The sequence below is a fragment of the Daldinia loculata genome (genome assembly GCF_022478755.1).
Source record: "Daldinia loculata strain CBS 113971 unplaced genomic scaffold F4817scaffold_32, whole genome shotgun sequence".
Lineage (NCBI taxonomy): Eukaryota > Fungi > Ascomycota > Sordariomycetes > Xylariales > Hypoxylaceae > Daldinia > Daldinia loculata.
The window spans coordinates 313,360-337,356 of NW_026054886.1; the positions used below are offsets into that span (position 1 = coordinate 313,360).

The 23,997-nt window shown below is 46.6% G+C and overlaps 3 protein-coding genes across 3 annotated transcripts; all 3 read left to right on the plus strand.

The window, feature by feature from the left end:
- The first annotated feature begins 100 nt into the window (after nt 1–100).
- On the plus strand, nt 101–5,693 carry F4817DRAFT_341111 (uncharacterized protein). Its single transcript, XM_049303712.1, has 3 exons — nt 101–778; nt 883–3,934; nt 3,989–5,693. The coding sequence occupies exons 1-3, from the start codon at nt 717–719 to the stop codon at nt 5,060–5,062; spliced, it is 4,188 nt and encodes a 1,395-aa protein (XP_049158022.1). The 5' UTR covers nt 101–716; the 3' UTR covers nt 5,063–5,693.
- A 9,482-nt stretch (nt 5,694–15,175) lies between these two features.
- On the plus strand, nt 15,176–15,615 carry F4817DRAFT_150547 (uncharacterized protein). Its single transcript, XM_049297972.1, has one exon. It carries the CDS (start codon nt 15,268–15,270, stop codon nt 15,511–15,513), a length of 246 nt encoding a protein of 81 aa, XP_049158023.1. The 5' UTR covers nt 15,176–15,267; the 3' UTR covers nt 15,514–15,615.
- A 5,659-nt stretch (nt 15,616–21,274) lies between these two features.
- On the plus strand, nt 21,275–23,852 carry F4817DRAFT_366140 (uncharacterized protein; the record flags this gene model as incomplete). The annotated part of the gene is made up of 6 exons (XM_049306950.1): nt 21,275–21,698; nt 21,753–22,007; nt 22,056–22,175; nt 22,226–22,341; nt 22,398–22,959; nt 23,010–23,852. The coding sequence occupies exons 1-6, from the start codon at nt 21,579–21,581 to the stop codon at nt 23,850–23,852; spliced, it is 2,016 nt and encodes a 671-aa protein (XP_049158024.1). The 5' UTR covers nt 21,275–21,578.
- Nucleotides 23,853–23,997: the final 145 nt, after the last annotated feature.

The window sequence follows — 23,997 nt, forward strand, 5'->3', positions numbered from 1 at the left end:
TAAAAGTGGAATCCCATCTAGGTGTGTTTAATCAGTGCACAGTGGCCCCGACCAGTCCCTGACAGGGCCAACCTTAATAGGGAACATCCAAGACAGCCAACTTTGATGAACCGCGGGAGGGAACTGTGCCTTCCTTACCTGACCTTTACCTTACCTTACCTTACCTTACCGTACGGTAGTAATCGTACTAAATTGTACCTACCTAACGGGTCTGATACCTTTAATACCTAGGTCCTAGGATAGTTTGGAGGCGACTAAAAACTCACTTGACCGGTACGGGAAAACGCTGTGGATCAGCCCCGTTCGACCTCTTATTTTCTTTCCCTTAATGAAAACAATCCACCGACCCTTTTCGTGAACCTAATTCTATTCGATAGTAGTTACAGTCGGTCAAACCGCAACGCCAGCCCATCGTATCTTTTCTTCTTCTTTTTCTTTGCACGGGCGACTTTGTCGTCTACTTTGTTAGTCTTGCCTTTTTTTGCATCCCGGAATGCGGTAGCAGTATTGCCGCCCTCAGGTCCTTAGCCGGACTGAGATTGATCGCGAGCCTCCAGGTTCAGATCTGGGTCGAGTTAGGGGATTCTATCGGCTTTTGCTTTGGCCGCTTAGAGATCATAGCGAATACTATCTGTCGCGACTTTCGTTAAACTCGTCGATTATACTCCCGTTCCGATCACCAATTCTCGTTACGATACTTGACTGTGTTACTCCTTATGATTAGGGATCATAAGGCTCCTGCTGGCCCGAGACCAGCTGCGCAGTCCCCGACTCGATCGTGCGTTTTCCCACTTACCTCGCGTCTCACGTTACAATAGGAAAAGAAACACCGCGTTGCTGTTTGTTTCTGTAATGGTTACTAACCCTGTTGTTTCTTTCCAGGGCCAAGGAGAACGTCAACCCTATAAACAGAATCGATAACGAGCCAATGCTTCACGCATCATCGTCCAACAATCATTCACTCTTCTCCTTCGGTCGGAATGGGGCTCCAAGCGACGTAGGAGACAACACCGCCAGCTCTTTCGAGTTCCTACCCTCCGTCAGTTTCGATGATCTCCAGAGCAGCATTGAGTCGGCCTCCAACGATTTTAAACTGACACATTTTCCTTTGCCATCCGGCCAAGGAACCATTCTCGACGAGCAGTCCTCAGACAGAATGGTCAGGCAGTCTTCGGGTACCAGCCTAAATGGCGCAACGACCCGTGCAGGAGCTCAACCAAACCCTACCCCCAATGCAGCAGCCACCAGACCGGGGAGATCTGGTTCAATACTGAGAAGGCCCAGCACGTCAAATCGCCAGGTTAGCAGCGGCTCTACTGTGACTGCGTCTGCGTCTTCCAGCGTCGTCGATGCGCCGACTGCACCTGCTGCAATGAGAAATAGGCGCCAGAACCATTATCCTCCGGTTTCCAGCACTAATATTGGTAAGCAACCGAGGAAGTCGATTGGACCTGGTGTTATCGAGTCGGATTTCGGGACCAGAGTGCCGAAACGAAGGCCAAGCCTAATATCAGATGGATCGGAGAGAGTTGTGGTGGGTTCAGCTCGGACCTCGATTGATATTTCAGGACAGTCTAGTGATGGAACGAGGGCTTATGCAAACACACGAGCTACGAAGGCTCGTTCGGTACAACCTGCACCAAGAATATCGGCCAACATCTCCGGAAGTACTAGTACCGGTAATGGTCTTGCTCCAGATCAGAGCCGTATTTCGGCAGCATTTCCTAGATCGCCAAGAGCAGCTGGTAAAGGTTCTACACCTAATTCTGCAAGGAGAATGTCTGTAATGCCTGGAACTCATGGTTCTCATGTAACCGGTCTAGGTGCCAGAACTATCTCGCCAACTGATGCACAACGGATGAAGCGCATGTCGATCCATCCTACACAGAACGTACCACAAATTACAAACGCTCCGCCACCGCCTATCGAAGTTCGCCCTAACTCACGCTCACCTTCCATGATTCCTCGAAAGACTTCCACGCCTTCGTCCTTAAGGACGACCCCGGAGCTTACTAATAGAAAATCCTATAGCTCGGGATTGTCAGTTGCCTCGGTGAACAGTTTCAACACCCACCGGACTTCAACTGGTTCTATTCAGCGGACCTTCCCGCAAGGCGGTCCGGCGTCGAGATTACCTGCTCCAAAAACGCTAAGTGCACATAACCCTCCCGCAGGTGAAGAGGAGGAGGATGTACCTCCTGTGCCTGCAATTCCCAAGGTTTACGAGTCACCCAAGGATTCGCCAGCAGAAATCTCTTTCCTCGAGAAAAGAAAATCGACGTATACGTTAGATTCGAGTAGCGTTCATAGCACCTCTACGGGAACCCCCTCAGGTACTCCATCACAAGAACCAATAAAGAAATACCAACGTAAAACCGGTACTCGAAAGCATGCCCCGCGGAAGACACTTGCAGGTCCGGATATTGAACAGAAGATTGGCATAAGTCAGTCGAAAAAGAGTCTACAGCCCCTACGACTTCCGCCGCTCACTCTTGGTCCATTAAGTATAAACGAAGCAAAGATCACAGCTCTACGAGACCAAGGCGAAGATGACGGTAAATCCAGTCCTCCGCTCTCGCGAATGATTCCCAAGACGCCCACTACGCCAATGACAGCATCGAGGAGCACATTCTTCTCTAGAGGTCGTACGGATAAAGAATCTGAAAAAACAGTTCTGCGGAGTAATAGTTCTATTCACCACAGCCGGGTAGATAGTCCAACCGGAGGAAGTTTATCTGAATCGCCACTTGAGTCTCTAGCTAAGAACCAAATTCGCAAAGTCTCTGCCTCGCCATTCCTCTCCACGGCCCCTCCTAAAAAGGACATATTTGGTAGTAGACTGACGAAATCTAAAACGGTTGGAGATCTAAATCAGCCTATTTCAATTGATACTACTGTCGAAGCTCGACTACCCCAGAAGCCATCTGGTCCCCGGGCGCAAAAGTCGACGAAAGCAGGCAACAAGTCTCCTGCTGAGAATAGTCCGGAAGAGCCTCCAACGCCATCTTCGATGAGTAATTTGAGGAGGAAATTAAGCTTGTCTTGGAAAAGAAGCAATTCGAAGAGTAGTCATCATGCGTCTGCCAGTTCTGTTGACAAGGCCTCCGAGAAGCATGCTCGGCAGGACAGCATGCCACCTCCACGATTACCAATTTCGGCATCCATAAATATAAGCGCGGCGAAGGCTTCTAGTCCGAGCCACACCACGAAATCATCGGGAACGTATTTGGAATCCAGACGCAGGAAGAGCTCTGCGTCTAGTCTCAATACCATGTTTACACAGAAGAGTCGTAGCGATGCCTGGACAAGCTCCAAGGAAGACGTGGGTAATAACTCAATGGTTGAGGCTTCATCACAACCCCGGAATTTATCTATGCAGAAGATACTCCGTCCAAGGCCGTCTACTGCATCAATTAAGCGCCGGGATTCTTATACCGCAGAGTTGGATAAGGACGATATGGTCGCCGAGGACGAGATGAGGAAGTTAGCCTTGAGGAGGAAGGAGACGGAAATGGCGGCTCGAACGCTAGATGCTCTCCGCAAGAGGGCAACGCCGAAGGAGCGTGTCGGTGCTCATGAAGCAATCCGGATAGCCATGCTAAACATCTACGAGAGAGGCGAGATTGTCGACTATAACGACGTCTATTTCTGCGGCACTCAAAATGCTAGTAAAGTCATTGGCGATTTGAACTCGAAACTTCCGAACTTTGGTTATGATGACGAGCGCGGAGACTACTCGATTGTTGTGGGTGATCACCTTGCGTATCGTTACGAGATTGTCGATGTTCTCGGAAAGGGCAGTTTTGGCCAAGTGGTGAGATGTATCGATCACAAAACTGGCGTGCTTGTTGCGGTGAAGATCATCCGCAATAAGAAGAGGTTCCATCAGCAAGCTCTTGTCGAAGTCAATATTCTACAAAAGCTTCGTGAATGGGTAAGTTACTAATATTGTTCGTCTAACTTGTAGATTTTACTAATCGACTTTCAGGATCCTCAAAATAGGCATAGTATGGTCAACTTCACTCACAGTTTCTATTTCCGCGGCCATCTCTGCATTTCGACCGAGCTTCTTGACATGAATCTCTACGAATTCATCAAATCCAATGCCTTCCGCGGGTTTTCTCTCAAACTCATCAGACGATTCACCAAACAGATGTTGAGCTCTCTCAACCTCCTTAAGCAGCACAAGGTGATCCATTGCGATCTTAAGCCGGAAAACATTTTACTTCGGCATCCTATGCATTCTGAAATCAAGGTCATCGATTTTGGTTCCAGTTGTTTTGAGAACGAAAAGGTTTATACATACATTCAATCCCGATTCTATCGATCGCCTGAGGTTATTCTAGGAATGACCTACGGCCTACCAATTGACATGTGGAGTTTGGGCTGTATTCTCGCCGAGTTGTACACCGGTGTTCCTATCTTTCCCGGTGAGAATGAGCAAGAACAGCTTGCTTGCATCATGGAGGTATTTGGTCCACCTGAAAAGCATCTCATTGAGAAGAGTACGAGGAAGAAGCTTTTCTTTGATTCGATGGGCAAGCCGCGCTTGACCGTATCTTCAAAAGGTAGGAGGCGCCGCCCATCCTCCAAGACACTTCAACAGGCCATCAAATGTGATGACGAACCATTCCTCGACTTCCTTGGACGGTGCTTACGATGGGACCCGGACCGCCGTCTTAAGCCTGAAGAGGCTATACGTCACGAGTTCATTACCGGACAGAAAACATCTGTTCCCGTACCTAGAACACGCGAGTCCTCCCCGGTCAAGCGTCATAATACCATTTCAACACCGCGGCCCCTACCCGAACCCCCGGGACCCGGTAAGAGCGGACCAACCCTACGACCCAGAGAAACGAATAATAGCCCTCTGAAGCCAGGCGGGGCAGCGAGGCGGACATCTGCTTTCACCGGGCTTGCTTCCGGTACAAAAAGAGCTAGTGCGGGAACAGTTGCAGCAGTAGGCAACAGCAACCTTCCCCGTGTGGCCGGCCGAACTGTTAGCGGCAAACAAGATCTGGCCTCCGCAGGGGCTAATGTTGCTATGAGTCGACGAGCTTGAATGAGTAAATATTCACACATTAGGAGCTTGACATCGAGTGTCCTGGCAACGTTTTATGAGATTAATTAGGCATTTATTTCCATTGACACCATAGAGGGGTCAAATCAGCTTCCATGTTTATACGTCTGTCTCGGGGGGCGGCGTGATGTATTGCACATGTTTTTTAAGACGACGAATACCGAAAATCGAGTATACCTACCATGTCGAAGCTAAATAGCTACCATCGCTACTATTAGTTCCTTTCCGGTGTCGCCTTGCTACTATATACATGGATAATGTTCGCCGTGTTTGCCCACCGCATTCGATCCCGATGACGAGTGAATATACAACTACACATAATGCTTTTAAGTCTAGCTTGCCGTGCATGAGTTAAACGGAGACGGAGCATAGCCTTGAGTTAAGGGACATGAACATTATTATTTTTTACTCTCCTTTTTTTTTTTCCTTTGAACGCATGTACTATACTACCTACTTTATATAATGACGAAGGTCCAAGCCGTAAAATGCAGATAGAGGGGCGAACTCGACTTGGAGTTTCCCTAACGGCGGCTTCGCGGTGGATGTTTAGAAGACAGACAAAGGGGGACGCTGCAGACGAAAGCAACAATCAAATGACGATAGAGAAGGGTAGATAGGTGTAGGTGAAGGTGAAGGTGAAGGTGAAGATACGAGGTAGAGAGGATATCCGATACCTATGCTCCTTGCTACCTAGCATTATCAAAACGTATCAAAACCCACCTCGATTGATATCTTGAAATCCCGTGCCTCTTCGCGACTTGGGGGTTTTGCCCACACTTACTCATCTCGACTTTCGTGTATGCATGCTAATTCGGGCGGGCTTAGTTTCGTACGCTCTTAACGCCGTTGAAAGCGACTTGGTTACTTCAACTACCTAGTTAATACGAAGGAGGTAAGTTGGGAATAGCAACTTTCTCGTAATACCTAGCAGTCAGTCAGTCAGTTGGTGGATATATGACTATATGACTGGCTTTGACGAAGCAGAAATCGGCAAGGAAGGTTATCGCTGGTTCGAGAATCTCACCTCATGGCGAAGCGAATATGCAGTCAGTACCTACATAATACATACATACCTATCGTATCCCGTCGCACGCCCACTTGCATACGAGTAGGTACCTACATAAGATATATATACATACCTCATACATATATACCTATACGTATACATGAGGTACCTAGGTAGGTATCCGTCTACTTGACGATACTTGACTGCGCAGCAATAGCAAGTATCTAACCTAAGCAGCCACCCCCATTTTAATTATTCCGACCACGTGAAGGGAAGGGCGGATATAGACCATGTCAGCAGCCGAGCCGAGGGTTGCTGCCGTCGCACAAGCCCTATGCACGTACGGGCCGGTGGCGAGGGCGTTGGGAATGGGAGGGGGGGTATTTGGTTGTGTACCTAAGGTAGGTACCTATATCTTACAGATATGTATAGAGATGACTCTCGGTCTCGCTGCATAGGATACCTAGGTATACATACATATGGAGGAGAGGGGCTATGTATGTATGTATGTATGTATGTATGTATGTATGTATGTATGTATGTATGTATGTATGTAGGTGGTATGAAGAGGTGGTAGAATGGGCACGTTACATTAGGAGGTAGGTAGGTACCTCATATTCGCGTATATGTCGGAGATGATGGTCACCGCCGGACAGGCGTTAAACTCACTCAGCTGGGCCGGAACCTACGGTGGAATTATTTCGGCATTTAGTCTTATGGGTAATGTAATGTAATGTAAGTGTAATGTAAGTGTAAGTGTAAGTGTAAGTGTATACCTACCTCATGCGCGCACGTATGCAAGTGTATGCGTGTCCGTGTCCGTGTCTGTGTAAGTGTAAGTGTATGTGTAATGACTCAGGCACGCACAAATTCTCGGCCTTTTTTTTTTTTTTTTTGCTGCTGCTGCTGCTGCTGCTCTATATGTACCTAGGTAGGTATGTATGTATTACATTACCTACATGCTTACCCGTGCGACCCGGGACTCGGTATCGCGAGCGGCCTCCTTTAAGTAGGCCCCAACTTATTAGCCGTCCTGCACGTCTCAGCTAAGATGTACGTTCCGCGCGGAATTGTATAGGGGGGGCGATAGGGGGAGGGTAATCGAGGCCGGGAACCGGGCGGCCCCGGCTGCGTCGTCGGACTCGGGTATAGCCCATATTTATAATCCTCCGAAGTAGGCTATTTCTCCTGGTCTATAGGAGTAATATTATCTATAAGGTACCTATATGTATTCGTGACTCCTTCCGTCCCCCCTTTCCCCGATATACTTGTCTATATCTAGTTACACGGGTCATTGGGGCTAGCGAAAATGGAATCAAGGAAAGGAGTAGATCAGGTACCTAGGTGGTAGTTAACCTACTCACTTCCACATTTGAGACTTTCGAATGCAACACTTAAAGATTACACCGAATGGATATGTATCTCTATCGGTAAAAAAAAACATAATATTCACGATTATACGACTAGGCATACTCGATACGTATTGAGTAGCAATGTACAGAACGGCCATGTCGTTAATAGTATTTGATCCCCTTAGACGCCTATCGTGTGCTATGTTAAGAAGACACAAAGGCCTCCATAATACCTCTAAATGGTTTCTCGTACGACCTGTTGCAACGCTGCCAGCTTCTAGCAGATACATATTCGGTAACGGATTTCCAAGATGGCTTGCTACGAGGCGATTCAACAGGTATAATTATCGGCTGTGTTAAATTGACGCAGTGAGACGATTTAAGATAATACTCATCAGTCGACCTCAATCCTACCTCGGCAATTCGCAAGCAATACCGTACGTGGTGGTATGTCTTCAACTTTGCCACGGTCGGACATGAGGGGGAAACGCCCTCTCGGTCTATTCTTTCGCCATTCCCACCAATATCCTTCCTTTGATAAACGCCATTTGCCGCCCCGGTAGAACAGGCTGCTGCAATGCGGAATGCGGAATGCAGAATGCAGAATGCACATATCGGCACAGCATCTTTAACTTGCATGGTGCTGTGCTCTCAGGTAATACATGTTAACGCCACAGACGCGAAAACGTGGGATTCGTAGGGCTGCGTTTAGGTATATTACAGAGCCCTACGTCTGCGAGATGGGGGCGCACAAGAACTGTATACCAACACCGAGAGGCTCAGATCCGCTGTGCGTCGCCCGAAACGCCAAATTTGCCGTTCGGCTCCGTGTTCTTTCGGGCTACGGCTGAAATAAGAGGCCGCTCCTGGTCGGCACTGAGGCTCGGGAGAGGCTACTCCTGGCAAGGCTGACTTGTCGGTCTATCACCAACGACAAAGCAGTATTATACGAGGCTGGTTCACCCTCCATTATATGGCGAATGAGACGTACGAATAAAGAAACACTGTGTCCGTACTGAAAATACTACACCATCATACATTTAGAATCTGCTACCTGCTGCGTATTTCAAGGGGAATTGAATCCCGCCCCCTCGCCCTGTTTTATAGGATTCTTCGCGAAGGAGGCTTAGTAAAATAGAGATAAACATTTGAACACAAAGAGCCATGGCACGAATCGCCCTGTCAAGTATAGTATGAAATCGTAACCAAACAACTTACGTTACATCATACTCTTAAAAAAGAGTATATAGGCCGTCTTACTTTGCAATGCCAAGAAATCACGGTAGGCGCTCGAAGTCAAGCTCTTGAGGCCGCCGAGATGGAGCTTCCTTTCCTATTGACAGGTATTTTCATAATAGATAGCTCTAGAATAGGGTGGAGTTCGGAAGAATGTAATTTAGTCAATAATTGGTAATATGTCATCGTAAGATATAGTTGTTGCTGACTTGCTGGCCAGTTAGGTTCAGCACGCCAGCGGACCCACTGGCTGCTTGGATTGAAGATGACTCTTTTGACGGAAACCGGCGTCTATACCGGTCATGAGAATATGTAGGTGAGGTAATGCTGCCGGGTAGTTAGCCTTGATTTTGCAACTAGTACCTGATCCACGAGACTACCCATTAGAGAATGGGCGATAGAGGTACATGGAATAGGGCAATTTTGCTAATCTAGTCTGGTTGACGGTAGGTACTAATCTAGGGGGTAAGACTAGAGTTTAGATTATTGTAGATGCGGTGGAGTCATGAATCGTCATACCCTAGCCCAGCTGATGAATCCCGGGAGGAACGGTAAGCTTCATCAAGGTTGCTTTTACATATCAGCACGATCGACCGATTGGGGTAACGGTGAGAAGACTATGTAGGTGAGCAACACTGGGGTGCTTACCCGGGCGTTGACATCGCTGGCTTCTAGGCTCTTGCATATCGGTAGAACTATAAGATATCTGACGCGACGATATCCGCCTTTAGCTATCGGCTAATACTGTATAGCTCTAAGTGAAGCTGTTGAGGCTGACATCTCGCAGCAATTAGGCAGAGCCCCGCGATGGAGCATATAGGAATCCGACCTAACCGGATACAGATATAACCCTCAAGAATACGGCTCAAACACTGTTGCACTGGTTGCAAGGCTGTCTCGACGCTGATCATCTCGCAGAGGGCCGAGCTAAGGGAGAGTCCACAATAGTAACAGGCGGGCGCTTCCGTCAATTCCCTTGCATTCGGAGACGGGATACGGGATTGGTACGCTACATGGACCGTCGGAGAAGTGTACGTAATTCAACTCGGGACAGGTAAGCAATGATGTAGACGATGATCGATACCACGATTTTAAGTGATGCCGGTATGCATATTGCTGCCTGACTATTGGGGGTCCCTAACTCGTTCCGAAGCACTTTGTGAGAAATTCCCGAGGCTACCGTGTCAGTAATCTGATATTTGTTAATGACTCCGCCGGCGATGCCGCTGAATTGGTGGAGCACTGGTGGAGGATTTGCCGGGTTTATCTTGGTGCGAAGCAATAGATAGTTTGTAATAGGGAAAAGGCACCCGCTCTATCCCAGTCGAGAACTCATCACTTGATTCCTCAGGCCCTTGCGAAGAGATCCGCCGTGGAAAGTCGGGGGGCCGTTCTTGGCCTATCAGACAGCCACCTTTGAGGCGCAGTCGTGGAAGTTGGAGTCAGGCGATGCCACACTTGCAGAGACGAGAAGACTCATCCACGATGCTAAATAAGCCAGGTACCATAAGTACATGCATCTATATGGGGTACGGATAGGAAGCCCGGGAGGAAAAGAACCTAGGGAAACAATGGGGACACGGAGAGATGGCGATTGGGCGGGTTGCGAAACATCAGTAAGAATCCCCCACAATCATGGAAATAATACTAATCGCCATTTATCAATGGCATTGATGATTGATGACTCCTATGGCTCCATAACGATAAGGTTGACTTTGCTCAGTGATGAGGTTCAAAGATTCAGGAACAGGCTGACAGCCACAGTAGTCGTCAAATTTAGAATGCCCAAGGAAGATAAGCGACTGGTAATTCAACGGTTGACAGGATGGTCAATGACGATCTGAGACAGATCGGTCGAGTAGTATCCATTTAAGATCCTGTCAGGTTGCACACAGGCGGAGATGTTGTGCGTCAGTAGTGATACTTTTTCACTGGCTAGGGGATTAATGAAAAGGAACTGTGTGAAGAGTCATGGTTTCACGCCGATAACCCGTAATGCTCACCTTATGAACCGCCTGCGCCTCTTGGGAATTGCTTCAACCGGTCACTTGCGCCAAGCTCGAAACTAATGCCTACTTGGTCTAGACCCTTTCGGTGAGCAGAGTACGAAATAGTTAAACCAAATTGAACTGCCTAGACCAACTAGGTATAGTATTCATCTGCAGGCATCGGATAGGTCTCACAGCTAGAGAGGCCTGAGACGGTCCTCCGGTGACCCAAGAGAGTGGAATGGGTTGCAGCCACGTCGATCAAGACGTCGGGAGGTGTCAAGGTATCGAGATTCGACGTTGGATACCTTAGGCACGTTTCAGGGGAAGCCAATGTAGGTGCATACGTTAGTATGTTTCCATTGAGATGTGTTCATCGGTATATGACCATTGGTAGGTTAGGTAGGCAACCCGCTAGAGTAGATCTATAACCTGCATAGAAAGATGCAGATGCCCTGAGGGCTGCAGGACAGAAAATGGAAAAGAACATTAAGAGAGGCTGATGAGTCCCTGAATTTTAGTTGGTTAAGTCCTATTGGGCGCTGTTACGAAATACTAACGCGGAAAGAACATGCTACATTAGGTACATACATGTACGCAGTATTGGATTGCGTTAAACTGCATCTACATAACACCTGCACCTGCACCTGCACCTGCACTTGCCCTACATGTACCTACCTAAGATAGGTACGTACTGTTCTACCTAAGCTTGGGCGGGTTACTAGCTAAAACAGTTTAGTCCGCTCCGCCTCATTGATAGCGTATAGACTTAGACGAATTCAACACTTCGCAAGCTTAGGTACCTAGCATAGGTGATGAGGTTCTCAAAGGCAGATACATTTTATTCGACGTGCCTACCGAAATATTTTGTTTGCGTATAGGCAGTCAGATGAGTTCAAATTGAGTCCTTCTGCCTACATTCATTGTTTCTACCATGTGGTACATTTACACAGGACTACGCTGTATTACGTTAGGTACCTCCTCCGGCGTTTAGCACAGTTACATGCGAGACAAATCAGTTAACGCGCTATAAATTGAATTGATGATGTACGGGATGACATCGTGCGCTTCATCTGACTATAAACATACATGCATATAAACTTATTAGAACCAAGCAGGTAGTTTTACATGGGGTTTCTAAGCACCAGGTAGGTAGATGGCCACCAGTGCTAGTGTGCCCGTCTCCAGGGTCCTGGGTAGGGGAATTCCGTCATCATCCCGGGCGACCTCACCCTCACCCGCCATGGATATGGTATTACTGATTAAGATTTGCCTACGATGGGAATTGAAGGAAACTCACGATTCCGCATTTGGATCTGGTGTCGCGGGTAAGTGTACTGGTTTGTACCTCATCTGCCACATTTCAAGCATTTTAGGCATGGGTTGCTAAAACCACAAACCCGTACCATAACCAATCGTCACACATACCTACAGACCTAAAGGTACATGAAAGAAGGTGTCGCGTGCAACCCCCAACTATCCAATAGATCCTTGAGTTCGGTGGGCTCTTATAGAAAAGAGTAAGTTGAGAAGAATCAGTTAACTAACTACATGCAATAGTAAGTTTGCCTACTCGAATTTAAAATACATGCGTACACTTGCATACCCTTTATTGTTTATACGATAGTTAGTGTCTAACGCAAACTATTCCGTGGAGGTTCCTAAGGATGACTCTTTAGATTTGTTTACCCATCTCTTCCTAATATGTCATACAAAATGTACATAGTTAATAGGTCAAAGCGTATAGTTTCTTTCTAACGAACTCCTTCTCAGCACTCTACTTGCTTACTTTGCGTACTGCCACTTTGCAGAATACTACATAGCACGTCACCACGCTTTTTTTGCTGACCACCTAAACCCACACCAACACAAACGGTACGAGGTAAATCGGCAATAGGGACTTTATAGCACCTGGTTACTCGGCGATGATTAAATCCGTTTAAACGACCCTTATCTACTTATGCATGAGCCTTCCTAAAGCCGATCCCAAGCCATCCGACGGCATAATGTCGTTATCGAAAATGCTACGATACTTCTTGAGTATTGACTATAATATATCTTGTAGGATCCAAGAGCCGGGCTATCCAGCACCGTGGCGCGCCGATGCTCCCGGTGGGGGGTAAGGCGATTACGCGACGTCGCGACGTCGCGATTTCCAAGCCGTCGGGCGGATTGTTAATATCACCTTTAGGTTAATGTTAGACCGAGCTCCTCCTGTTAATTTGACGTCAGTCTTTTTTTTCCTCTCTGAAGTGCATAGAATACGCAAGGTACGTTAAGTCGTTAGGCTGTTAGGAAAAAAGACTCTAGGCACGGTCCGCCAAACTTTCGGGTCGGTGAGCACTAAAATAGAAGCTTAACTCGAATGTTAAACCTTTTTGATGTTAAAGAAGTTAAGGGACTTGGATACTACGCACCAGGTAAATTGGTTATCTAACTGTGTTACAAGTTGATAGTATAGTCAAATTTACGTTGGACTATCAGAAACGGGCCAGGTGCTAGATAGTCGTAAGCATCTAAAGTTATTATTATTATAATTACTATCGTTAGCTATTGTTACTGATTATGTCCCTCTCCTACCATACCCATGTAAGCACACCTAAGCTACCTAATTCATTGCCAGCAACGCAATCAGGATGCCTCGGAATCGACCCCAAATTGTTTGAAACACGTCGAGAGCGTGCCCTCGCCAGTATGAGCAATCCATATCCATCTTTAAATCCGTCGATGCCGGCTGTTGTCAAAAGGCGCAGTGATATGAATACCGGGTTTATTACGTATATGGTAGGTCTATTACTTCCATGTTTTTTGCTACGCCAAGCACCTACAGGTATAACATTAAAAGTAACAGTATTATTAGTTTTATATCATGGCAAATTTTAATCTGCGTGAAGAGATTTCTAGTAAGCGGCATTGTTTTATTATGACTATTATTATTGTCTGTTTTTCGAGGAGGTATGTATGTATATGTAGTAGCACGACTGCTGCCAAGCCAAGTACTTTTTGTCAAGTACATAGGTACCTAGGTAATCCTGCAATACGGCATGGCATGTCAGCTATGTACGCTGCCACAGTGCCATGCATCGGCGGTTATCCCTGCCCTGGTAATCTGCAGCTACGCAGTACCCTGGGTTGGTACACCGGGTACTATGGTAGGTACATTACAGGGCAAGTATACATAAGTCCTTAGTGTACCTAAGGTACTACATAGATCAGCCCTGCAGGGAGCAGGGCACCTGAAGTCGATCCCCGAATTTCAATTTTTTTTTCCAGTTCATAATTCGACCTAAAATCCGACCTGGGTAAAAATGGCATTCTAATATGGTAAATTATTTTTTTTCCTTTCTTAGAACTCAGCTTCTACCTAGTTGCCGTTGCACAAGAACGAACGTGATAACCGCCAACGCAACAATTCCAACTACATGTGTTATACTCGTAGTTCAGAAGGTACCTACTTTTGCTACCTACCAAGCCAATACCCTGGTTTCCAGCTTAGACCTTAGACACCAGCAGAATACAGTCAACTAACTCCACTCTCTCCCGCTTTCACCTGACTGCCCGAAGAACGAGAGCGCATTAGGTAGAGGATGCAAAAGCTACGTACTTGTTGTACTTCTTCGTCGCCCACTTCCAACACTAGTGTGTCCGGCAGCTCGTTTCCGGCATGTTTACATGTCTGTCTACATGTTGCCTGTGCCTGTGGTCTTATACCCACATTCCTATTCTTATTCCTCTTTTTCCGATACGGATACCTTATTCACCTTTCACTTACCCTCGCCCTCCTCGCCCTTCGCCCTCTTACAAACTGCATACCACAAACCCAAAACTTGACCTGAAATCTCATTGCTGCGCATTTTACTCTTTACTCATCATGGCAAGGCATCTACCGCCCCTCCTACTATCACACACCCCTGCGCCGCCTTTTTCCTTACCTATGTACCCACGATGGATCTCTCTAGTCAGTCCACGTTCCGCTGGACCTGCAGGTCAAGTTGCATGCAGCAGAGAAGATACATACCTACATGACCTACGTATGTAGTAGTTAATATACATAGTTACCGACTACGTTAGTATGTAGTGTATGTAGTTGAGACGGGTACACTCGAGTAAGCTTTCGTCACTGCTGCCTCTTCTCCTTCACTTCCCTGTCACTCATGGTCCCTCCCTGGTCCCCCCCATTGAGGCACGCGCAACAACCTGGCCAGGCTGCAAGCCCTATAAGGCTACGATGCCTCTTCTCGCCCTGATACCGCAGCAAGAAGTCCTGTCGACTCATCATAGTCACCTGGACGACACATTCACTTCCGGTCCTTTCCTTTCGTATCCTCTTAAGGTCGGCTTCTTATTCTTATTTCTATTTCGTTCACCACCATTGTTCAACTTGTACCAGCTCTTTATCTTCCCTTACTTTAGTTCGTAACGAGCACTTATAACAACGACCACACAACATCTGTACCGTATCAGAGCCAACACATAAGAGGCACCTACACCTACACAGCCCACGACTACCTTGCCAACTCAGATATATATAATTGCTTCCCCTGCTCTCGTTTTTCAGAGTTATTGATCCACAACGATATCATCTCAAGTCGACAATACATCACAATGTGCTACCAATTAGTTGAGCGGTACTCCGCGTGCCATTGCCTTTACTACCAACATGCAGTCGATCGATGCCCAGCATATGGCCAGTCCGGACATCACATCACAACCCGGACGATACTAGTGGGATATGCCTGCTCCAAGCATGCACAGTCTAGCAGCCATTCATATTCTGGAAACCAGACATACTCTGACTCGGGATACTATAGCAACCAGTCTGGAGATAGCTCCTACCACCACCGACGATGAAGAGTATTGTCTTCGGTAATGGGCTGCTGCGCGTGGCATTCTCCGCCGCTGTTGATGTTTGAATTTTGGGATTGGGTCCCGTACCTTTACTCCTTTAGACCCAGACCCAAAAACCTGTCGCCTTCCCGTCAGCCTTCGCAGTTATCCATGCTGTTTGTAGGGCACGACCGTATTATGTCAACATCGGCTCCTCCCGCCCTTTGATGAAGCCATCGGGTCCTTTAGAACCTTGTCGTATGATCCGGCACAAAAAAGAAAATGCTACGAATGCCATGATGCACAGATTTAGTTATCGAAGACGCAGAGACGGAACGAGATATGATGGTACCTTCAACTCTCTCAATCGACGACGCGGCTGGTTCTCTGGCGGCCTTCATCGGCAGTTACATTTCCTAATGTTACTTAGCATGTCATCGGCAGCCATGGTTTCATGGGCTACGTCCCCAGCACTTTCATTTAACCCCTCGACTTTCTACTTTTCTATTCATTGATTTAGCATAGCGTCGGCGAGGGAATATTTCTTGCATTGGGATTTTTAAGAGGGCACACAAAAGAGATGAGGTTAATGTGGTATCCGACACGGGACTGCTCACGTCACAGCACAGCTTAAAAGCACACACGCACATGTTACGAGGAACGTTTAGTGACCCGACGGGAACCGGATCGATTACACCTTTCCTTCGAATGATTTCTGGCTTTGGATTTACGCATGGAAGAAGGACCGGTTATACCAGGCGTCATTTGGGAAGAGTTATTTGGTTCACGACTTGAGTGCGAATTTCCTTGGAAGGGATTTTGTGGCTTCTGTATTGGGGCCGCACATCTACTTTCTTTCTTTCTTTTTCTTTCCCTGGGTTTGTGTCTGTTTTTTTGGGGGTTATCCGGGGGTTCTCTCATCTCTTACCACATGTTTCTGCTGGCAGCTCACATCTGTAACATCAGTTTACAGCATAATTATGCTCTGGGAGCAGTCATCTTGTATTCCGAACTATTTCCTTTCTTACGAGGCTGTAATTAGTTGAGCTAGGTCTTGGTATGCAGGGAGAGAAGGACGAACTGGCTTCGCTCTAGACGGCGGCACTGATCGGTTCTCATGGTCTGCACGGAACAGCCGATAACCGATTAAGTTCCCCGTTGTTCGCTCCCGCAGATTCCAACAGGCAACGGCACTCGGCGTTTCGTCCGGCTACGAAGACGCACTTTATACTATCTAGATTAGAACTCTCAGCGAGAATAGAGGGGGACAATGGGCAATCCTGGGGATGATACACCGATTAGGCAATGCGATTTCGGCAGGAGGCGGCTCAATAAACGTTAGTTAGCTAAGGACTATCCTAGAATTATCCATGTTTATGACTGGGGATAAATTATCTATGCGTGCCTATGTCATCCTTAAGGCTGAATAATCTAGCCGAGTCCTATTGATTTCTAAGCCACGATTCCGTCCGAATCACTGTGACTAATCGACATGAGAGGTTTATAAACATGCCGCTACAAATATTTAGTTGTGAGTCTAACTGATCTGCGCCAAGTTTTAACTACTAAACAGGAATTTATAATAGCGGGAATAAATAATCGTATAGCCGGAAAGGATGGCGTCAAAATAAGCACATATTTTTCTTTTGGGGGGGTTTAGATAGTTGAATAATCATGCATCTATTACAACACTATTTTACTAGATTGCTACCTAGGTAGGTAGATTTATTCAGATGGAGGATATGGTTAATTATAAATGAGGGGTTAAATGTTAGACACCCTTAAATTTCTAGTTTGAAGTAAATTAAAAACGATTGTACTGAAATCTCGTGACCTTAGGAAGCCTAGTAGGAACAATGGATGAGACAAATTCTATAATTCCTTGCAATAATATCTTGATACGTAGGTAGGTAGTTATAAATTTCGCCCCCAAGTGGGCTGAAAAGTGTAGCCTCGCCAGCCTCGCAGGTTGTGAGGCCACCCATCTAACCTAGACATCTTAGATCGTGGGTACCTGCGCTCCATACATGGCAACGCTATAATGTCCAGGGGAACACAACGTGCGTCGAACCGGATGCACAAAAAAAACAGCTCCTTATACGCTGATAGGTTCGGAGTGGCACACTACATATTACACTAGCCAGACAAATAAAAATGTGCCTGCGTGAGCATCTCCATCATTGCCGAACCAGTCATGTTCTCGTATCTCTGTCGAACAATATGTACGAGTTAGACCCGGGGAACGGGAACTGCGACGCGCTTACAACCCAACCCAACCCAACCCACCTAACCGGCTGGTTGGAGAAATATTAGAGGTCGTCCTTTGATAGGTTCCGGTGGGTATGTATCCCGTAGATGGCATGCAAACAGTACTTGGTGGTACAAACTGTTGAGTAACAATATGTACATAGGTACCTACCTAAGCTAGTAACCCACCTCATGTAGGAGGTACTCACCTGAATTATATGGAATTGCTGTACGACAACCTCTAATAAAAAAAAACAAAACTCGTCATCATCGTCATCAGGTTGCAGATGATGTCCCAGCCTCTTCCGTAGAAACCCTGGACAAGACAATAATAAGCTGCCTCTTATAACTTACCTCTAAGAATCTATCTCTTAGCCCCGCTATCCATCAGCTTTGGTGGGGCTAGCGGCCCGATAGAATTGTGGTACCGGAGTTTAGAAAAAAGAACCTCTATTGCCATTGGCTCCCTTACCTAGAGTATGCAGCTAAAAATAGGTAAAGTCTAAAGTTACGTGCCAAGCCTTGTGACATATTGAGGTACAAACAGACAAAGTCTTTTAACTGGAAGTCTCATCATTCCAGAAAAAGTCAAATCTTGTTATCAGTCTCCTCCCTCACCTCTTCCACCTCTTCCATTTTTGGCAAGCCGAACTGGCACCCCCCTTGGCATTTCTTAGATAATCAACTTACCGCGTCTCGATCTGCTTAGATTTATCTAGGACAGATGGTGGGTGGGCTGATATAAGTGCGGTATGAATTGAACCATGAACCACATACGTAACGCAGACACGTACGCCACCGGGACCCGCCTATGCAAACAGCTCCTATCGTTTGACACTATGGGTGCTGGATGTATGTATGTACATAGGGATGATGCAGGTCTATCGCATAGGTAGGTAATGCGAACTAATCCAAGTGCCGCACCAGTCATTTACGCAACAATAAAGTGCTTCAGGTGCCGTGCGCCTCGGCTGTCTGGGCATACATACCAATTAGTTTCTGGTTCTACCGCAGCTGTTCCACGTGGCTTTTAGGGGCCGCTGTTAGACGCTGCTGACGCATTTGACGCCATAAACGCGAATAGACGCGAGTTGGGAGCATTGCATTTATGTATGTATGTATTACTTGCGCTCGCCACTCGCTACCGTTGTTTAACTCGCGCGGGGCGGAGCTCGGCTGTTGTAATTTTACCAGATTATCTAACATCGGTAGACGGGGGAGGCGTTTACATAGATTTGGAAGATCGGGAAAATAAGCTGAGCTGATTAAGTGGCAAGTAAAATATCTAACTGCATGTATTACATGCAACATACATACAAACATATCTGCACGACTTTTACATATGTACACACATACATATAGCACATACACGTTACACTTCCAGTTTATGTATAGCCATGACGTTTAACGGCCGAATCGGCCGAATGACGAATGACGAAAGACCAAAAAAGAATCTTACTAGACTACAAACGAACTAACTATGTATAAAAGACAAACTATGAGTAAGGATCCCCGAACCGAATATGGAAATCGGAGGCCGAACGATCCTGCAAGGGCAGAGCTCTCTTGCCAATACGAAGTCTGATGGGGCGTCTCCCGGTAAGTTATGATCCTCGCCCTGCCAGCCAGCCAGCATCAGCAACAACGCGGATTTCGGAGGTCTGAATTAGAATATGTTCATCTGCCCATGGGCAATTGGGATCTCGTCACATCGTTCGCTCGTCACAGCCCGTATGGTCCGCCTTACGGTGTTCCCCAGGGTGGCCGGGAATGGGTAGGAGGCACTGGACAGGTAGGGCAGAATAGAACAGAGGGTAAGACTTGGCAGGTCCGGTAGACCGCCGGATCGCCTGGTATAATATAGCTAAGAACAACAAAGGAGATAATAAGCGACCCGAAGGGAATTTGTTCCGATCTACAGAGGTCAAGATAAAGTGGGGTGAAGGAAGGGAGGGTTGGGGGTTTGGGATAGATTTAAGTACCTAATTTACCAACCTGGGCCTACCGTAGGGCCTGTCAACCAAAATTTCTAATTTTTCGTTAACATCCTCGCCGAGCCTACATAGACGGAACTTTGCGAACCGGGGTACGGTTATCGGAAAATTAGGGTCCCTGCGCCTCGACGCCAGGCGAATTTCCTAGACTCCGGGATGGGATCTTGGGAAGGACGGTGCGGAGAGCGCTGGCTTGGTCGCGAATGGACGTAGAAACAGCCCCGTGGCGGGTGGTCTGGCTGGGCTTGGCCTTGATGGCTCCTTCGGCGATAACAGCGCCTCCTCCTGTTATACAGGTTGGTATACTAATACTACTAATACTAGCGTAGAGGGAAGTTATGGGGATGCTAACGGACGGAGACAAGGGAGTTCCCGTCTGGGCGGGATGGGGTCGTACGGTAAGTACGTCACGAGTTCGTATAGCGTAGGTATTTATACTAGTTATGTATATCGATAGTAACATCGGATGTATAAGAGGAAGCGCTCAAAAATGGTCTACTCGGCCTCGTTGCGTGTTGCTATGTGTCACGAAGCTGCGGCTCCAAGTTATAGTTGATAAAGTTAAATTGGCAAAGGGACATAGTAATCTGCCTATCTAATTTCAGGTTGTTACAATCAGATGGATTGCGGTCGAAAAGGTCACGAGTTCCCGCTTTCCGGCCCCCGCAACGGTTTGTGCCACATCTCGCGGCCGGGGTATCATGATATAGGATCGATATGTCTGTCTATTATCGATTACTGTATATAGGATAGGCGAAGACTTGAACTTGGCCTTTTCTCATTATATCTCCTCCTCCGTTGAGACATCTCCACTTTAGGATATATATATATATATATCTTTTATTAGGAAAAGTTTCATGATGGATTCCTATGCCCCACTGATAAAAGAGCCGTGGTATATACCTGGATAGTATATATAGGTAGGTAGCTAAGTTTAACATGATTACTGAAATAGAATATAGTAATGAACGATTTTGTGCGTGATAAAGCAAGATTGCGGTGTTTTTATACGAAACAGGATTTTGGGAGTAAAATGACTTTGCGCATTTTAGTCCATCATATGGTATGATTTCTTTTACTAACTTTTAGTAATCCTTCATCTAGGTTATACGGATATGTCGTAACTAATTTTCTCTTTAATTTTAAGGGCTGTATACACATGAAATTTAAAACTAAGAGACGAAACCAACATTCCATCTATTTAAAAGGTCTGCCTGTACTAGATATAGACAGCGCTGGATATAAACATGTATTATACTTACCTCTATAGAATATAGATAGATGCCTGATATTTCTGGCGTTACGTTTCATATAAGTTACGAACTACGTAAATGTATTTAAGGCATGGACATTATAAGTATACATGTATGTTTTATGTGTACATTAGTAATTACCTAACCTAGGCATGTATTTTATATAGGAGGCTACATGTAGGTGAGGTTCATAGTATGCTAATAGTAACCCCGCTACCCCGCCAAACCACCAAATCTTAACTATTCAAATTTACGCTGACGTATTCCCCACTAATGCAACTGCACTTAACGCGTCTCCGGCGTGGCTGCTTCACTTATCTAAACCGCGTCTATTGACTTCCATCCATATGCTTTTCCATCGACGTTGCCCCAGGTCGCAACATTTCCCTTAAACCAAAACTTTCTTTTACTTTAACATACGTTCCTTTCTTGGCGACTAGTGTGAATGCGCTGCATAATTGGTGGCTTTTACCTAATAAAACGTTTGGATTTGAAGATGCGCCAATTCCCTTTGCACTTCTAATTTGTTTTTCGTTCTGTATTGACGAAACCTATTTCCGCGACACATTTTAATAAACTTCAACTTCCCTTTAACATGGCAACTTCAGAGGACTCCGCGCCAGCCCGAGAGGCAGCGGGCTCTCTCGCCCTTAAGAAGGGTTTGGAACTGTATGCGCAGGAAGACTACGAGGCTGCAGCGAAATTATTCAAGAAGGTTTGTTATATTTTATTCATTTACCCGAATGCCTACACGCGCTTACCTTACCAGGCTATAAACTCTTGCAGCTGTCAAATCCATGGCGGGATGCTGTTAGACTCGAACGAAGATATCTTGACGGGCATTGAAAACAACCAATTGAAGGAAGTCCTTTCAACCTTGACGCCCCGTTCCAGACGCTGTGACAAGCACGTTCATATTCGCGCTCTTGACTCGCTTATTGCTACATACGAGATGTTGTTCAAATTAGACAAGTGCCTTAACCTCGCCGTGGGTATGGTTAACCTCGCCCCGAGGGAACCCAAGGTATGCTGGTTTTGTGATGAAATCGGCAAGTTTATTAACCTATCTTAGGTCTATCTGCGTCTCGGTAAGATCCTTCGCCTGAAAAGCAAGCAAACCCTTGCGTACCACATGTATAGACAAGGCATTGAACTTGTGGAGAGAAAGAACCCTAATCATTCTTTGTTGCCTGTGCGTATATGTGCCGAGTTACCCCTGGATTTTCCTAACCAATTGAATAGAAGTTGCGAGTCCAGAGAGATAGGGTAGCTGCTTTAGCCGCGTTTGATCCCGTCACGAAGTTTCCTATCGAACTTGTTCGTATGACATTCGAGTTTCTTGACTTCAAGACCTTGTGGTAAGGTGCCCCAGCAATCTGTTTCTTTTCTTACTTCTTGCTGACACGATCAATAGTCGCTGCTTGAGAGTTTCTAAGGCTTGGAACAATATCTTGACCAAATCAAACGTCCTCAGAGACTTGTGGCATGTCCAGACATACAAGCTCACCCAAAGAAGTCATCCTGGCATTCGAAGAATGCTACCTGCCTTCAAAGCGTACAACAAATACGGCAAGAATGCTCTGAGAGAGTTGTCTATCGATGGCCTGTCCCACTTCTTGCAGTGGTGTAAGTTCTCACAAGTTATAGAAATCTCTCAGCAACTCAAGGTACTTAAACTCCGAGAGCCGCGAGGTTCTTTTGAATTGGAATCATTGCCCCCAAAATTACGGCTACCAAAGCTCACTAACCTCTCCTTGGGTTACGGAGTACGGCCGCGACCTCAAGTTTTAGAGCAACTGATAACTGCATGCGGGAGCTCGCTGGAAGAGCTGTCAATCTTCGAGCTCCCGCACTGTGACAGATTGGCATCTGATCAGGTGCCATGGTATCCTGGCTGGGTAAAACTTGAAAAGCTGAAAGTTGTTCGACTCGCATATCCGAATTACGAATTACGTGCAGACCCTCTCCCCAACTTGGTAGGTTCGTTTTGTTGTGAAGACTTTTTGACGATTCTAACGATATGTAGCGTGGCATCATGGAGTTGGCTCCTAACGTGGAAGAAGTCTGGATCGACAATCTCACGTACTCGTCCAAGCTGCTAATGACCAAATGGCCAAAACTGCAATACATATTTGTTGGAAATCGTGCTCGCTTGGACACTGTCATTGGTGAAGGTGACGTGAAAGGTGGTTACAACGAAGATATGCGTGAGCTGCATTTTGAGGGTCGGTCTGTTCAGTCACGCTTCAGTACGTGTTACCCTCCTATGGTCACAAGCAACCCTCAAGCACCATGGTTGCTAACTATCCATGTTGGACCTTTAGTCCTCCCCCAGCTTCGTCGACTTGAGAGATTGTCGATACTACTGCACACCCCCCTCACTACCTCTGAATTCGAAACCATTGTTCGACCTGGCATGGAATCCGGTACTCTGCGAGAGCTCGACATCCGACCATTCCCCGTGCCTATGCTATTCGGAAGCCTCTTCAGAATTGTGATTCCGGACTGGTTTAGAAGCGAAAGTCTCACATACCTCAGCATTACAGGACTGACCGTGGCAAATCTTTGCCAGTACAAGCAGTGTGACGAGGGGCTACTCAAGCTTGTCAGTCGCTTTCCTAATCTGCGCAGTATTGATATCTCTAATGAGCAGTTTTCGGATGCTTTACTCGCAAAGTTCATCCAACGCGGGGTTAAGATAATATACCATCGAGCAAAACAGTCGAAGGCGGACCTTCAGGAGTGGGCTGCTACTCATTATAATGCTCAGGTTATCAGTAGGCCGCCGCCTCACCTGCCATCGATGCACCCTGATCGACAACGCTTCTTCAACGATCACTTGCAATTCTCAAATACCGAGCTACCGTAGTTTCGATTCTGCGTTTGAGTAGAGATGTGGTTCACTTTAGTTAGGGGTATGAAAAGGGGAGTATAGAGCATGCGTGATCTATTCGGTAGAATTACGAACGAATGCGTGCACAGGAAGGGAACGCTTTTGACGATGTCAACATAGA

Coding starts and splice junctions, on each gene's coding strand:
- F4817DRAFT_150547 (XM_049297972.1), top strand. CDS start 15,268: ATGTGCTACCAATTAGTTGAGCGGTACTCCGCGTGCCATTGCCTTTAC.
- F4817DRAFT_341111 (XM_049303712.1), top strand. CDS start 717: ATGATTAGGGATCATAAGGCTCCTGCTGGCCCGAGACCAGCTGCGCAG. Junction 779..882: donor GCGCAGTCCCCGACTCGATC/GTGCGTTTTCCC, acceptor GTTTCTTTCCAG/GGCCAAGGAGAACGTCAACC. Junction 3,935..3,988: donor TACAAAAGCTTCGTGAATGG/GTAAGTTACTAA, acceptor ATCGACTTTCAG/GATCCTCAAAATAGGCATAG.